This window comes from Lithobates pipiens, unplaced genomic scaffold (genome assembly GCF_037356315.1).
Source record: "Lithobates pipiens isolate NorthernLeopardFrog02 unplaced genomic scaffold, aLitPip1_a1.2 Scaffold_16, whole genome shotgun sequence".
NCBI lineage: Eukaryota > Metazoa > Chordata > Amphibia > Anura > Ranidae > Lithobates > Lithobates pipiens.
Genome location: NW_027507748.1, coordinates 15,340,438 through 15,356,028, shown reverse-complemented (window position 1 = coordinate 15,356,028; position 15,591 = coordinate 15,340,438). Strand labels below are relative to the sequence as shown.

General features: G+C 47.5%; 1 protein-coding gene and 1 pseudogene across 1 annotated transcript in view; both read left to right on the top strand.

Moving 5' to 3' along the window:
- The window catches only part of POLQ (DNA polymerase theta), a 125,309-nt gene extending 111,489 nt beyond the window's left edge, over window positions 1-13,820 (top strand). The window contains exons 22-24 of the mRNA XM_077479376.1: window positions 2,728-2,875; window positions 10,663-10,772; window positions 13,401-13,820. Of these exons, the coding sequence (XP_077335502.1) occupies window positions 2,728-2,875; window positions 10,663-10,772; window positions 13,401-13,514 (372 nt within the window). The 3' untranslated portion in view covers window positions 13,515-13,820. The remainder of the gene's footprint in view (window positions 1-2,727; window positions 2,876-10,662; window positions 10,773-13,400) is intronic.
- LOC143986343 (U2 spliceosomal RNA) lies at window positions 1,356-1,440 on the top strand (annotated as a pseudogene).
- Window positions 13,821-15,591: the final 1,771 nt, after the last annotated feature.

The following is a 15,591-nucleotide window of genomic DNA, read 5'->3' as shown; positions in this document are numbered from 1 at the left end:
TGGACTGGAAATACACTTTAATAACTTTCTGTACTGAGCTGACAACGCTGCCTCTGCTGCACTGAAATCCTCCCCATGTTTTTATATAGATGGGGAAAGCAGAGAGGATTAAATGATTGGGGCGGCGGATTGGTGGGGGGGGGGGGTGATTATGGAGATGAATGGGGGCTATGGAGATGAGGAGAAGGGTAAGTGCCCTATAGTCCAGCAGAGAGGACCTGGACAATTGGTGACAACACTACTTTAGGTCAGAGGGGTATGTTGCCCGAGGGGCTCCATCTGGCCCGCATCAAGATTTTACACAGCCCACAGCAACTCTGATGGAGAGGGGGGGGGGGGTTTGATGTGAAAAGGGGGGTTGTAATGGATTGGGGGTGCGTATGATGTGAAAAGGGGGGATTGATGATCATTGATTTATAAAACTGATTTGTTTTTTGGCCCGCGATTATTAGTAAGGTACACAATGTGGCCCTCGTACTGAAAAGATTGGGGGCCCCTGATCTACATTATAGTGCAACAGAGACAGTCGTCGGCTCACTGCAGGACGTTCGGAGCTCACCGGATTTCTGGCGGATCGAAGGTATTTTCTGTACATCTGCAGCAGTTTTAGAGATTTAAAACACGGTGAGCTCTACAGATGTACAGAATATTTTTTTATTTTTATGACTTTAAAGCGGGAGTCCGCCGGGACTCCGCGTTTTTTTTTTTTTTTTAAAGCCAGCAGCTACAAATACTGCAGCTGCTGACTTTTACAATAGTGACACTTACCTGTCCAGCGCGCCCGCGATGTCGGCACCCGAAGCCAATCTCTAGATCGTCACTCGGGTGCTGCCGCCGCCATCTTGGGTATGGGAATCAGGAAGTGGAGCCTTTCGGCTTCATTTCCCGGTTCCCTACTGAGCATGCGCGAGTTGCGCTGCGCAATAAGGACGGTCCCCGCTGCCTCTGGGATCTGTGTGTTTCCCAGCAGGCAGCGGGGCACTTGCGGAAGGGGGCGGGCACTTGCAGAAAGGGGCGTAATCTACGCCCCTTTCCGCAGAGAGCTATCCCGGAAGTGGGTGCAGTTACCTGGATTATCCAGGTAACTGCACCCCCCTCCCCCCTGAAAGGTGCCAATTGTGGCGCCGGAGGGGGGGAGGATTCCGATGAGCGGAAGGTCCAATTTAGGGTGGACCTCCGCTTTAAGGCTGAGCAGGTTTCAGTCAGGAAAATAACGATCTCCCATCATGCACTGAGAGCTGCCCATTCCCTTACTGTCTCTGTTAAGGGAATGGGCTGGGCTCAGACACAAAGTTGTCTAAGGTGTCGGGTTCTATATTGTTTAGCATCACTCTCATTGCAAGCAAATTAGTTGTCTCGCTTCTCGGCCTTTTGGCTAAGATCAAGTGTAGTATCTGTTCTTATCAGTTACCAATAGGTGGCGCTTGCTTCCGTCCCTGTTCTACGGCGAGGTGGAGCAGGTGTGGCAGTTGCTATGCAAAGCCTGTTGGTGTAAAGGTGACCCGGAGCGGTTCGTAGCTGAATGGGAAGCCTTCTGATGGGGATGGAGAACCACTGGTCGGCGCCAGGGGAGGGGACCCTGGCCTTCTGGCTTGGATTGTGGCAGCTTTAGCTCCAGTCAGTTTTTCGGGAGGGAATGTTTGTTCTCCTGTTCCAGCAGGGGGGCGGCCTGTACTTCCCGAATGTAATTAGGTAGGAGTGATGGGAGTGAGGGTTTGACCTGATGGCAAATGGTCTCACCAAGCTCCTGGGTCTCCATGCCTTTCTGGCTGGGGTGGGGGCTGTCGTGGTCTGGGCTGGGGTGGTCGGGGATGCTTCTGTTGAAAAGCCCATGGTGATGTGCCCCTGGAGTGGCAGTCCAGGGGTGCCTTATGTTCACTGTGCTTTGCACACTGATATTCGGCATCTAGGTCACGTCACCATTAACACGCTTTTTTACACCTGCCTCTAGGGCCTGGCCTTTTGGGTAGGACCAGAGGAATTTTTGATTCCTGGCCAGAGGGCCTGGTCATTGTATTGCACAATGGTCAACTTTTCACTTTCCTCTTCACTATCCCTTTCCTCACTTTTTATTTATTTTTATTTGTGTTGTGTGAGTCACGTTTGTCACTTTCACGTTTTGATGAGTAGGGTGTCGGTCCTCGGACCAATCCTGAAAGTCTTGTGGGAGGGCGGACATAGGCCTTCTGGCTTGGTCCAACCTCCATTGGGGGGGCCTACCTTCGGGGAAGCCCCCATAGTACCAAGTACCTAGGAGGTTCTGTTTCGGCAGTCCTCCCGGGGAAAGGAGGTTGTCTGGCTTCGGCTAGACGACCACTGATGAGTCTGGTACCTCAGTCCCTGTCTGGAGCCTAACGCCCCGGGGGATCAGGGTATGGTCCTTCCTAGTGGAGGACGTCAGACACCCATTTGCACTTTTTAGTGTGTCACTCTGTGTGTGCACTTTTTTTATGCACCGGGTGGACGTTTTTTGGGTGTGTTTTGCACGCCATGGGCTTTTTCAATCGAAAAAAAAGTTGTCTCGCTCTCATTGGTTAAACTGATGAGGTTTCTTTGGCTCTGTGTATCGGCACACAATGATCCCCTTTCTATTCTCCTGGTTGTTTGTAGAATGGACGGTTGGCGGCCCCCCCTTGGAGCCCTGTGGCCCAGATCAGCCGGTTGGTGATGTAAATAGAGATTTACTGTAAATCTGATATGAAAATGTGTGTTTGTTCCTTCTGTCAGGCAGAGCGACAAGCGGTGAACACGACGGTCCAGGGATCGGCCGCCGACATTGTCAAAACCGCCACCGTGAACATCCAGAAACGCCTGGAAGCGGCTTTTCCTTCAGTACCCAAATCGCACCGACACCGCGCGCAACCGCGTCCTGCAGGTAGGAAGATTGCCGGGAAATCCCGGGAGCCTCCATGTCACTGAGGTATGACGGGACCACAAATGGCTGATATACAAACAATGAGGGGGGGGGGGGGGGGAGGTGGAGGGGAGAGAAGCAGCTGTTCAGAGTAGTAATCGGCTTTTAGATGGCAGCCGCAGTATCCGGTTGCCATGGGTAACTGCCGCAGATTTCTTTGCCCAAAGTTTTCATGTTTCCAACTGCCAGCGCATCTGTGGGCATGTGAGATTGTTTTATAAAATGATCTCAGGGGCTATTCTGCTGGATCGGCAGCCTGCAAAATGCAGCCTGCGCCCTCATATATACAGGACCTCATATATACAGGACCTCATTATTATTATTATACAGGATTTATATAGCGCCGACAGTTTACGCAACGCTTTACAACATTAGGGCAGACAGTACAATACAATTCAATACAAGACAGGGGGGAATCAGAGGGCCATGCTCGTTAGAGCTTACAATCTAGGAGGGAGGGTCAAGTTATACAAAAGGGTAATAGCTGTGGGGGGGGGGGGGGGGGATGAGCTAATGGAGAAAATAGTGCAGTTGTTAGACGGAGGCAGGATAGGCTTCTCTGAAGAGGAACGTCTAAAAGTGGATACATTTGGAGACCGTCTGATATGCAGGACTTCATATACAAGCATAAATACATAGCAGAAGAATACAGAGCCAATAACCAAAGCAAAGGATCCCAGTATTTTTCGGAGAATTCAGAATACCCCTTTATCAATGGAGGCCTGCATGAATGCAACTGAAGTCTCGGCTGGTGCCAGCCAATGTGCAAGGGCTGCCAACCTTCTCAGAATGGTGGCACTGTGCAAGCTGCTACACCCCACAGAAGCCTTGCGCATTGGAGGAAGGGGCATTCATAGCGGTTCTCCTTTTAGAAAGGGGCTATTTGAATACCGTGAAACTATGGGATTAGGAACTCCGCTATGTTTTGGTACCGCTCTGTGTTTTTTTTTTTAATATGTATTAATGCTTGTATATGCTCTCTTGTATGTGTTACCTATGCTGTTGTCTATGGCAACTGTCCTGTGACACGTATGCACTAAAATCTTTGTTAGACTTTTGGCTCTCGTATGAATCATACATTCAATTTATGGGGGGGGGGGGGGGGGGTGTTCTCTGCACCTTAGAAAATGATCTATAAACTGATTTGTGTAGCGCCGGCTCCTGAAGAGCACGCGCTATGTGTTTTTTGAAATTTAAAGTTACACCTAAACCGCAGTTTGGTTTGGGTATGATTGTTCCAAATTTTGACCTCAGCATCAGTCTGACTGGACTATGGGGTGTTCGGCCTGGCCATGGGGGGGGGCGCTGTCTCCTCTGGTAGGCATGGAAACACAGTCTGGTTGGGTGCTTTAAGGTTACCTTCTCTCTGAGCCCGCCCAGTGGGAGTGTCACTCTTGCTGTGTCTTCCGGGAGAGGGTACTTTAAGATGCGGGTGTCACACGGTTCGAGGTTCCGGTCCAGAAGTATGTTCTGACTCCATGGTCCTGGTCCTCCTGACCAGCCCCCAGAGGCCCTCATGGCCTGGGGTGCGGATCCATCAGTTTCCGAGTCTCGAGGCTGGCTAGCCCGAGGTGCAGTAACTGGAAGGAGGGTTCCAAGGTGGTCGGGTGCCGTCTCGGTTTTGGAAAGGCCCAGCAACTGGAAACTCAACCAGGGGAGGACTCTTCAGAAGAGGGCCACGCACGAGGTTGGCTGCTCGTCAAGAGCCTGGAAGCTGAGCTGGAAAGGACACCAAGGTGAATCCACACCCTTATGGTATCGCCGGACCGGCTGCAAGATACTGGTACCGTATGAGAGTTCTCTAATTTTATCCTTCAGTTACAACCAAGTCTGTGAGAGAGACTTTGCTTTATCTGAATCACCTGTCGGTTGCTAAATTCACAAAAAGGGGATTTATCCGATAGTTGTAATATCCAGTTGCGAATGGATATTCCCTGGATTGCATAGAGAGACAATCAAGTGTCAGCAGTTCCAAGAGTACCTGAGCTTTCCTCTATTCCCTACTGAGAACTTCCCTACTCATGCCCTCTATTCCCTACTGAGAACTTCCCTACCCATACCATCTATTCCTTACTGAGAACTTCCCTACCCATACCATCTATTCCTTACTGAGAACTTCCATACCCATACCCTCTATTCCCTACTGAGAACTTCCCTACCCATACCTTCTTTTCCCTACTGAGAACTTCCATACCCATACCCTCTATTCCCTACTGAGAACTTCCCTACTCATGCCCTCTATTCCCTACTGAGAACTTCCCTACCCATACCATCTATTCCTTACTGAGAACTTCCCTACCCATACCCTCTTTTCCCTACTGAGAACTTCCCTACCCATACCCTCTATTCCCTACTGAGAACTTCCCTACCCATGCCCTCTATTCCCTACTGAGAACTTCCCTACTCATGCCCTCTATTCCCTACTGAGAACTTCCCTATCCATACCATCTATTCCTTACTGAGAACTTCCCTACCCATACCCTCTTTTCCCTACTGAGAACTTCCATACCCTCTATTCCCTACTGAGAACTTCCCTACCCATACCCTCTATTCCCTACTGAGAACTTCCCTACCCATACCCTCTATTCCCTACTGAGAACTTCCCTACCCATGCCCTCTATTCCCTACTGAGAACTTCCCTACCCATACCCTCTTTTCCCTACTGAGAACTTCCCTACCCATACCCTCTTTTCCCTACTGAGAACTTCCCTACCCATACCCTCTATTCCCTACTGAGAACTTCCATACCCTCTATTCCCTACTGAGAACTTCCCTACCCATGCCCTCTATTCCCTACTGAGAACTTCCCTACCCATACCCTCTTTTCCCTACTGAGAACTTCCCTACCCATACCCTCTTTTCCCTACTGAGAACTTCCCTACCCATACCCTCTTTTCCCTACTGAGAACTTCCCTACCCATACCCTCTTTTCCCTACTGAGAACTTCCCTACCCATACCCTCTATTCCCTACTGAGAACTTCCATACCCTCTATTCCCTACTGAGAACTTCCCTACCCATACCCTCTATTCCCTACTGAGAACTTCCCTACCCATACCATCTATTCCTTACTGAGAACTTTCCTACCCTCTTTTCCCTACTGAGAACTTCCCTACCAATACCATCTATTCCTTACTGAGAACTTTCCTACCCATACCCTCTATTCCCTACACATACCATCTATTCCTTACTGAGAACTTCCCTACCCATACCATCTATTCCCTACTGAGAACTTCCATACCCATACCCTCTTTTCCCTACTGAGAACTTCCCTACCCATACCCTCTGTTCCCTGCTGAGAACTTCCCTACTCTTACCCTCTATTCCCTACTGAGACTGAGTTCTGTTCAATGTTTTTGCAAATAAAAATCCCTAAAGTGGATCAGGTGTCGGCCTCTACAGTTCATTGGGCCATCAAGCTCGGGAAACCCCCTAGACGCACACGAGGTGGAGAAGGTAACGGTAAGCCCAAAAATAATCAGCCGCTCCTTCGGGGGTCAGTGCTACACTTTCTTGTATTTGTATTGTATTTCACAAGTTGTGGAGAGAACCGTCCGGCATTTCTGACTTCTGAAAAAAGTTTGGATAACTCATCCTTGCCGTGTTGTCAAGGCAGCGGCGGCGATATCTAATCAGCCCTCTCCCCCCCAGGAGACGGAGGATTTAATGGGAATGACCTTGAGCTGTGACCTTGAAGTGGAAGAGCCGCTCGCAGGGGATGAAACTGCCGCCGGCTGACTTGTCACTTGTCAGACGTGGTTCAGTGTCCCCGAATAACGCAGAGATAAGAGAGGACAGCCTGGAACTCTTCATTATCTGTCTTTTATTAGTCCCAAACTCCCGCAGGGCCTGGGCCCGGTGTCTGTACATTCAGAGCGGTTTAGCCAGGGCCATCCCAGGACATTTGTAGATGCAGAGCAACCGTGGAGTGATTCCATAAACACTGAGCCGGGATACGGCATGAGCTTGACTGACTATATGGCCAAACTCCTCTTCAGGTGTCTCCAGTGACGAGTCCTGTTGATGACCTCATAAAAAAGACATTTTAGACAATTGTGCGCTTCCAACATTGTATTAATAGATTGATAAAGGCCCCCTTTCTGTTCCAGCATGACTGTGCCCCCCCCCCCAGTGTACAAAGCTGGCTGCACAAAGACATGGTGTGACTTGCGATGAGCACAGTGCAGTTTATATTCCTGGCCCAGATCTCATGTGCTGGGATGACGTCATCCCGCGCCGACGCGCGTTCCCATTGCATATGTTTTCTCTAACGGCTCAGACGTAGGGGGTGCTACAGAAAGCTGGAGACATGACAGGTCAATGTACAGTGCCTTGCGAAAGTATTCGGCCCCCTTGAACTTTTCAACCTTTTGCCACATTTCAGGCTTCAAACATAAAGATATAAAATTTTAATTTTTTGTGAAGAATTACCAACAAGTGGGACACAATTGTGAAGTGGAACGAAATCTATTGGATATTTTAAACTTTTTTAGCAAATAAAAAACTGAAAAGTGGTGCGTGCAAAATTATTTGGCCCCTTTATTTTCAGCGCAGCAAACTCACTCCAGAAGTTCAGCGAGGATCTCTGAATGATCCAATGTTGTCCTAAATGACTGATGGTGATAAATAGAATCCACCTGTGTGTAATCAAGTCTCTGTATAAATGCACCTGCTCTGTGATAGTCTCAGGGTTCTGTTGAAAGCGCAGAGAGCATCATGAAGACCAAGGCAGGTCCGTAATACTGTTGTGGAGAAGTTTAAAGCCGGATTTGGATACAAAAAGATTTCCCAAGCTTTAAACATCCCAAGGAGCACTGTGCAAGCGATCATTTTGAAATGGAAGGAGTATCAGACCACTGCAAATCTACCAAGACCTGGCCATCCCTCTAAACTTTCAGCTCAGACAAGGAGAAGACTGATCAGAGATGCAGCCAAGAGGCCCATGATCACTCTGGATGAACTGCAGAGAACTACAGCTGAGGTGGGCGAGTCTGTCCATAGGACAACAATCAGTCGTACACTGCACAAATCTGGCCTTTGTGGAAGAGTGGAAAGAAAAAAGCCATTTCTCAAAGATATCCATAAAAAGTCTCATCTAAAGTTTGCCACAAGCCACCTGGGAGACACACCAAACATGTGGAAGAAGGTGCTCTGGTCAGATGAAACCAAAATCCAACTTTTTGTCCACAATGCAAAACGATATGTTTGGCGTAAAAGCAACACAGCTCATCACCCTCAACACACCATCCCCACTGTCACACATGGTGGTGGCAGCATCATGGCTTGGGCCTGCTTTTCTTCAGCAGGGACAGGGAAGATGGTTAAAATTGAGGGGAAGATGGATGCAGCCAAATACAGGACCATTCTGGATGAAAACCTGTTGGAGTCTGCAAAAGACCTGAAACTGGGACGGAGATTTATCTTCCAACAAGACAATGATCCCAAACATACAGCAAAATCTACAAAGGAATGGTTCACAAATAAACGTATCCAGGTGTTAGAATGGCCAAGTCAAAGTCCAGACCTGAATCCAATCGAGAATCTGTGGAAAGAGCTGAAAACTGCTGTTCACAAACACTCTCCATCCAACCTCACTGAGCTCCAGCTGTTTTGCAAGGAAGAATGGGCAAGAATTTCAGCCTCTCGATGTGTAAAACTGATAGAGACATACCCCAAGCGACTTGCAGCTGTAATCGCAGCAAAAGGTGGCTCTACAAAGTATTAACGCAAGGGGGCCAAATCATTTTGCACGCACCACTTTTCATTTTTTTTATTAGTTAAAAAAGTTTCAAAAATCCAATAGATTTCGTTCCACTTCACAATTGTGTCCCACTTGTTGGTGATTCTTCACAAAAAATAAAAATTTTATATCTTTATGTTTGAAGCCTGAAATGTGGCAAAAGGTTGAAAAGTTCAAGGGGGCCGAATACTTGCGCAAGGCACTGTAAATATTTGCCAGCACAGCACAGATCATCAAGTATTGTCTGGAAGTTTGATAGAAGAAAGATCGCGTCACGGCGGACAAAGTGCAACATTTTGGAGAAGCGCAGAGACCCCTTCATCAGGCATGCGTGTCACCACTGACGAAGGGGGTCCCTGCGCTTCTCCAAAATGTTGCAGTTTTGTCTATCGTGATGGGATCTTTCTTCAATTTAACTTCCAGACAATACTTGATGATCTATGCTGTGCTGGCAAATATGTACTTTGGCCAGTGAAGGCGGCCATAACCCAGCACCCGGAAGAAGTCGGGTAGAAGACACTGGTGAGGGAAGTCATACTGTTGAAAGAGAATAGGCATTGGGGGGGCTTTAAAGAGGAGTTTCAGGCAAAAATTTTACTCCGTTTGAAACCAAAGTATATATATATATATAATATTATTTTATACCTTTTTGGTAAGTTTTCTTCGGAACGTCCGTCCCATTGTGCCGTGGCGAGGTACGTCACTGCCACATTTTTTTTTTTGTGCCCTTCTGCGAACCCACCCCCCGACCTGTGTGTGTCCCAGAAGACAAAGGCACCAAAGCGTCGCGTGACTCGCACATGTGCAATAAGAGAAGAGCCGCAAGGCTTCACTTCCTGTTTCCCTTAGTAAGGATTGCCGGTGTTCTGTCAAAAACTGTCCGGCCATCGGATAGTGTCCGCCCCGTACTGCGCTTGGGCAGTCCGGAGGACAAGGAGACTCCGAAAGTCTCAGAAGAAGAGCGGCGCCTGCGCACTGAGTCCAGGTGCAAGCCCCACCATCCAAGTGAACATACGGTGGCACATAGTAACAGGGCCCTTCGTGGGCACGCTTTGCTCACCACGCTTCGGGCACGGCCTTGTTTCGCTCAGCTATTTTTTATTCTAGCTCTATGTCCATTTGGATGGTGGGGCTTGAACCTGGACTCAGTGCGCAGGCGACGTTCATCTTCAGAGACCTTCGGCGTCTCCTTGTCCTCCGTACTGCTCAAGCGCAGTACAGGGCGGACACTATCTGACGAGGGGACAGTATTCGACACAACACCGGCGTCTCCACCCGGAGCCGAGGGATGGCTTGGCTTTGGCTGCCGACATCGCGGGCTCCCTGGACAGGTAAGTGTCCTTATATTTAAAAGTCAGCATCTACAGTATTTGTATAATATTTGTAGTTGCTGACTTTTTTAAATTTTTATTTCATTTTTTTCACCCAGCCTGGAACTCCACTTTAAAGGGGTTGTAAAGGTTTGTTTTTTATTTTCTACATAGGTTCCTCTAAGCTAGTGCATTGTTGGTTCACTTATCTTTTCCTTCGATTTCCCTTCTAAATGTTTTTTTTCTTTGTCTGAATATCTCACTTCCTGTTTCTCCTCAGTAAACTTCTCACCATCATCCGAGCGGTGGTTAGTCAGCCAGAACAGCTTACTGAGGAGGAACAGGAAGTGAGAAATTCAGACAAAGAAAAAAAACATTTATAAGGGAAATCGAAGGAAAAGGTAAGTGAACCAACAATGCACTAGCTTATAGGAACCTATTTAGAAAATAAAAAACAAACCTTTACAACCCCTTTAAGTGCAATTGCAACTTGAGGACTATGGGCTGATGTGTCCCTATCAGTCCCAGCAATGTTCTCTCGTAAATCCATATTCCATTATATTCAGGCAGTGATTGTTCTCTTATAGTATCCCGTCCTGATGTATTACAGTTCACACACCTATTTTTCTGTTCTATCTGCCAGCTCTTCTTGCAATAGTTTTTTTTAATAGTCCCTTTATGTTGTGTGTATATATACAGAGCGAACGGAGAGGAGAGGGAATTTCTCGCCTCCATCCCGCGGAGCGTTCTTCATCCTGCAGCTTCATGACGAGCTCCTGTATGAAGTGGCGGAGGATGATGTCATTCAGGTGATTTGTCTTCTTTAGCTGTACAAAAACAATTCTCATTCAGCACCTTTTTTTTTTTCTTTTTTTTGTTGTATTCTACCAGCATGGTCGGGCAGTGGATGAAAATGAACGATGAACGGTAACCCATGGCAACTGCTCAACCATTTCCCCGCCAGTTTAATGTCGGATCGGTGAAAGGTGTTGGGGTGGTTGCTGTGGGTCTGTTTCGTATCCTTCTGTTATCTTATATTTAAAAAAAAAAAACAAGTTTATTTTAGTCTTTTCGCTTTTGGGATTATTAAAGTATTCTGAATCTGAAAAGGACGTTTTGTTACAGTTGCAGCTGAATTTTCGGGTATAGCTGTTCTTGCAGAGATACATCAGTCCAGTTCAGATGTCTGCGCCACGCATGGGGTATACCCAGTGGGCGTAACTAGAACCTTCAGGGCCCCGATGCAAGAAACCATGAAGGGCCCCCCTGAACCCCAGCCAGGGCCCTTCCCTCCGAGTCTGGCGGTGGAACTCCAGGGCGTGGTCACAGGTATGACCTTTGTGAGCCCTGTAGTTCCACCACTGGCATCAGTCTTTTTTTTTATTTTTAGGGGCCCTATTAGGAGACTGTCCCTAGGCAGGATGGGGTCCCCAGCCCCAGAAGAGATGAGGTCCTTTTCTCCAGGGCAGATGAAGTTACTGCCCCCAGGTGAGAAGGGGTCCCTGTCCCCAGGGGAGGTGGGGGTCCCTGTCCCCATGTAAGAAGGGGTCCCTGTCCCCAGGGGGAGATGGAGGGGGTATGTAATGGTGTGTGGGGGATGGGGTCCTCTCACCATGACCAAGCTGTAGGCCGCGCACTCATCCATGTTGGCCTGGGCTCCATCCAGCGTGCTGGACGAGTGATCAGCATATCTCCCAGAAAGACCTTTCATCATCTGTGTATGACGGGGGAGGAGGGGGGCTGGCAGACAAGCCTGCAGTGTCCTCCGGGGGGCTCTCATAGGGCTGCATTACATCTGTGTGCTTAAAGTTTGTTTACCCGGGAGAAGTATGCAGTGCAGTGTGGGCCGGATTCGGGGGGTGGGCGGGACTCTGGCTGGGGAGAACAGACATCGGACTGAGCGGCAATGCATGGAGCAGGAGAGGGGTACTCTGAGGAGCCGGCCGAGGATACAGGTCATGCAGGGAATGCACAACTAAAGAGCAGCCAGTGCGATAGTTGAGCATGGAGCTCTGCTAGTCACCCTCCACCTCCAGCCACCCGTGTGCATGGTGCACTGGTACCCCTAGCTTCCTATGCTGCTGCCGGCCATATGTAGAGGGGGCTGCATGGGCACCCTGCAGCACAGGGCCCAGTTGCGGTCGCAACTGCTGCACCCCCTATAGTTAAGCCCCTGAGTATACCCCTGGAAGTTAGAAATCACTGTAATAGACAACGCTACTACACTGATTGTCGCTAGCCCCCCGGGCCACTTGTCTGCCATGCTGCTTGGCGAACACAGGAGGCGCCATTGAGAGAATACCTTGCATTTTCTCAATAAATGCAAAGCGTTGCTCTGATTGGACGATGTGGCTATTGTGACATCAACACCGCACCTATACACCTCATCAAATCGCAGAACGCTTTGCTTTCATTGAGAAGATGCAGATGTGTTCCCTAATAGGATCCCGGGCTGAACAGCTGACCTCCTGTGTTCACTATGCAGCAGAGCAGCCGCCCAGCACGGGACCCGGAAACGAGTGGCAATCACTGTAGTGGTAGAAGAGCCTATTACAGTGATTTCCCGCTTTCATAAGGATTAAACGCCTATGGCACATGCAAAATGACATCGATCCAAGCTGGCCATAGGCTATCCTTCTTTTTTTTTTTTTTCCATTTGTCCAGTAGGCTGAACAAAAAAAGAGGAACACATTCCTCCATTCACACAAACCAGGTGGATGGAGGAATCCCCCCGAAGGGACATTGTATTCTGAAAGCGAGACCAATAGGCTGCGCTGATGTTGTTGCGCTGACGGGGGGGTGTTCTGCACTGATGGGGAGGCTGCACTGATGTGCTGACGGGGGGGGGGGGCTGCGCTTATGTTGAACTGATGGGGGGGGGGGGTTCTGCACTGATGGGGAGGCTGCACTGATGTTGCGCTGACGGGGGGGCTGCGCTTATGTTGAGTTGATGGGGGGGGGGGCTGCACTGACGGACACTAATAACCTGCAGCTATAGGGCAGGAAGGGGTTGAACAGAAGTCAATTACACGATCAACTTCTGTCTAGCAGGGCTGGCCCCGCACTGATTAGAAACAGCCAGTTCAGCAGGAACCAGTCAAATTTCGATCGGTGTACGGCGAGCTTTTAGGATACTGGGACTGCATGGACACAACACGATGTCCATGCGGGTGCCCAGATCTGAATGCACCCAGAATGAGTTCGGGAACACACACCCGCCCGAGCTGTGGCCGCCGCCTTCCCAATAGACAGCATTGGCACATGCCTGTACAGGGATGCATACCACACCCGTGCCACCCCCCTCTTGGCCAAACACGGCTCCTTGCACAGGGCACGCATGTAATTGCATGTGTGAACGAGGCCCTACATGTCACATCTACATTTTGAATACAGAATTTGTGGCCCGCCGAGATAGTGATGCCATCTCTCACCCGCAGGTGGCGCAGATCATTAAGAGTGAGATGGAGAACGCGGTGAAGTTATCGGTCAGTCTGAAGGTGAAGGTGAAGTTTGGCCCCAGCTGGGGGGATCTGCAGGACTTCGACCTATAGGAGGCGCTGTCTCTCCCGGATTCAGTTACCTGAAGAGAATTGATTGCTGCTGAGCCATGAAAAGGCCATTTCTTTATTTATTCATTTTTTTAGAGATGCCGATTTGTGATTTTGCACAGGAGATGTTTAGTCTCTGGATACTTGTAGATAGTAATGAAATATTTCTGTATGTGGAATAATATATACTTTTAAACTGTATGAATTTAAAATTTTTTTAGCTACGTAGCTCATCCCAGATTGGATGTGATGAATTAATTATTATATATCTATCAGAATACATTAAATACTGTATATTTTCATAATATATGAATCTGCTGCTGCTGTAGTCTCGTCTTTCACCCAGCTGAAAAGTTTACCTGTCACCATCAAACACACGTCGGCAATACCTCTTCATATTATCCATTTCAGCTCCGGAAGGTTTTACCCCCCCCCTTCACGATCAGGCCATTTTTTTGCTATTCAGCACTGTGCTGTTTTAACTGGAAATTGCACGGTCATGCAACACTGTACACAAATTAATACAAAAGATTTAAATACATGAGGTTTGATCAAGAAGTAAAGTGGTACCACATCCCAGGATATGAATTTTTTAAAGATACAGGGAAGAAACAAACAGGGGACTGGAGGCAAACCAACCCCCGGGACTTTTAAGACGGTACCCAATACCAAGGCAGGATAATCGCATGCAAAAAAAATAAAATCAATATAATTTTATTAAGAGTACAAATACATAAAACATTTCCGGAAAAGGAAAATATATAAATATAAGTAACTAGTAATAATAAATAATAAATTCATTGATTATTTTGTATTTTTTCAGTTTCTCTGTGTAACTGTACAAGCTGCAATGTCCCGAAGAAGCTCAGAAGAGCGAAACATGTAGATAAAAATGCAGCATATATAATGTACAAGTTCGGTAACATGTGTAGTTTTGTATGACTCTGCACTAGTTCTTGTACTTTAGGACTTGTTACTTATATATATATTTATATATTTTCCTTTTCCGGAAATGTTTTATGTATTTGTACTCTTAATAAAATTATATTGATTTTATTTTTTGCATGTGATTATCCTGCCTTGATATTGGGCACCGTCTTAAAAGTCCCGGGGGTTGGTTACCCTCCAGTCCCCTGTTTGTTTCTTCCCTGTATCTTTAAAAAATGTACACAAATTAAATTAAGGAAATAGATATTTCTTTTGGTGGTATTTGATCACCACTGGGGTTTTTATTTTTTGCGTTATAAACAAAAAAAAGACAATTTTGGAAAAAAAAAAATGTTTATTTTTTTACTTTCTGCTATAAAACATCCAATTCATTTTTTTATTTTTTTTAACCACTTAACCACTTCCCACCCGGCCAATGCATATATACGGCCGGGTGGGAGCCGTCTACTCCTGATAGGACGTTCCTGAACGTCATTCAGAAGTAGCGGGATCGCGCGCGCAGCGGCGCGATCCCGACGTGCTCGTGTCACCCGGACACGGCACATCTGAGATCGGCAGGAGGGCTCTGTGATTGGCCCTCCTGATCACATGACGGCCGTGTCCAATCACGGCCATCATGTGATGTAAACAAACAGCCGGTTGCTAGGCAATCGGCTCTCCTCTCCTCACACGGAAGTCATCGCTGAGGAGAGGAGAGCAGAACGCTGCAGCCGGCTGATGATCAGTGAGTATGGGCTGCTTTTTACAGCTTTTTACTCACTGATCACCAGTCTAGTGTACACACACAACACACCACACAGTATAAACACAGTCCCCACACATGTCCCCAAAACATACATGTCCCCAAATGATAAAAACACATGTCCCTAATAATAAAAACATGTCCCCCACATATGTCCCACTAAAATCACATGTCCCAATGATTATCTGCACACATATGTACGTGATCACCTGCACACATATGTACATGATCATTTGCGTACATATGTCCGTGATCACACAAACCAATTATTATACAGTTAACGGAATTTTTTTTACCAAAAACATGTAGCAGAATACATTTTGGCTTAAATTTATGACAAAATTTGATTTTATTGGATTTCTTTTCAAATAGAAAAAAGAAAATATTGTT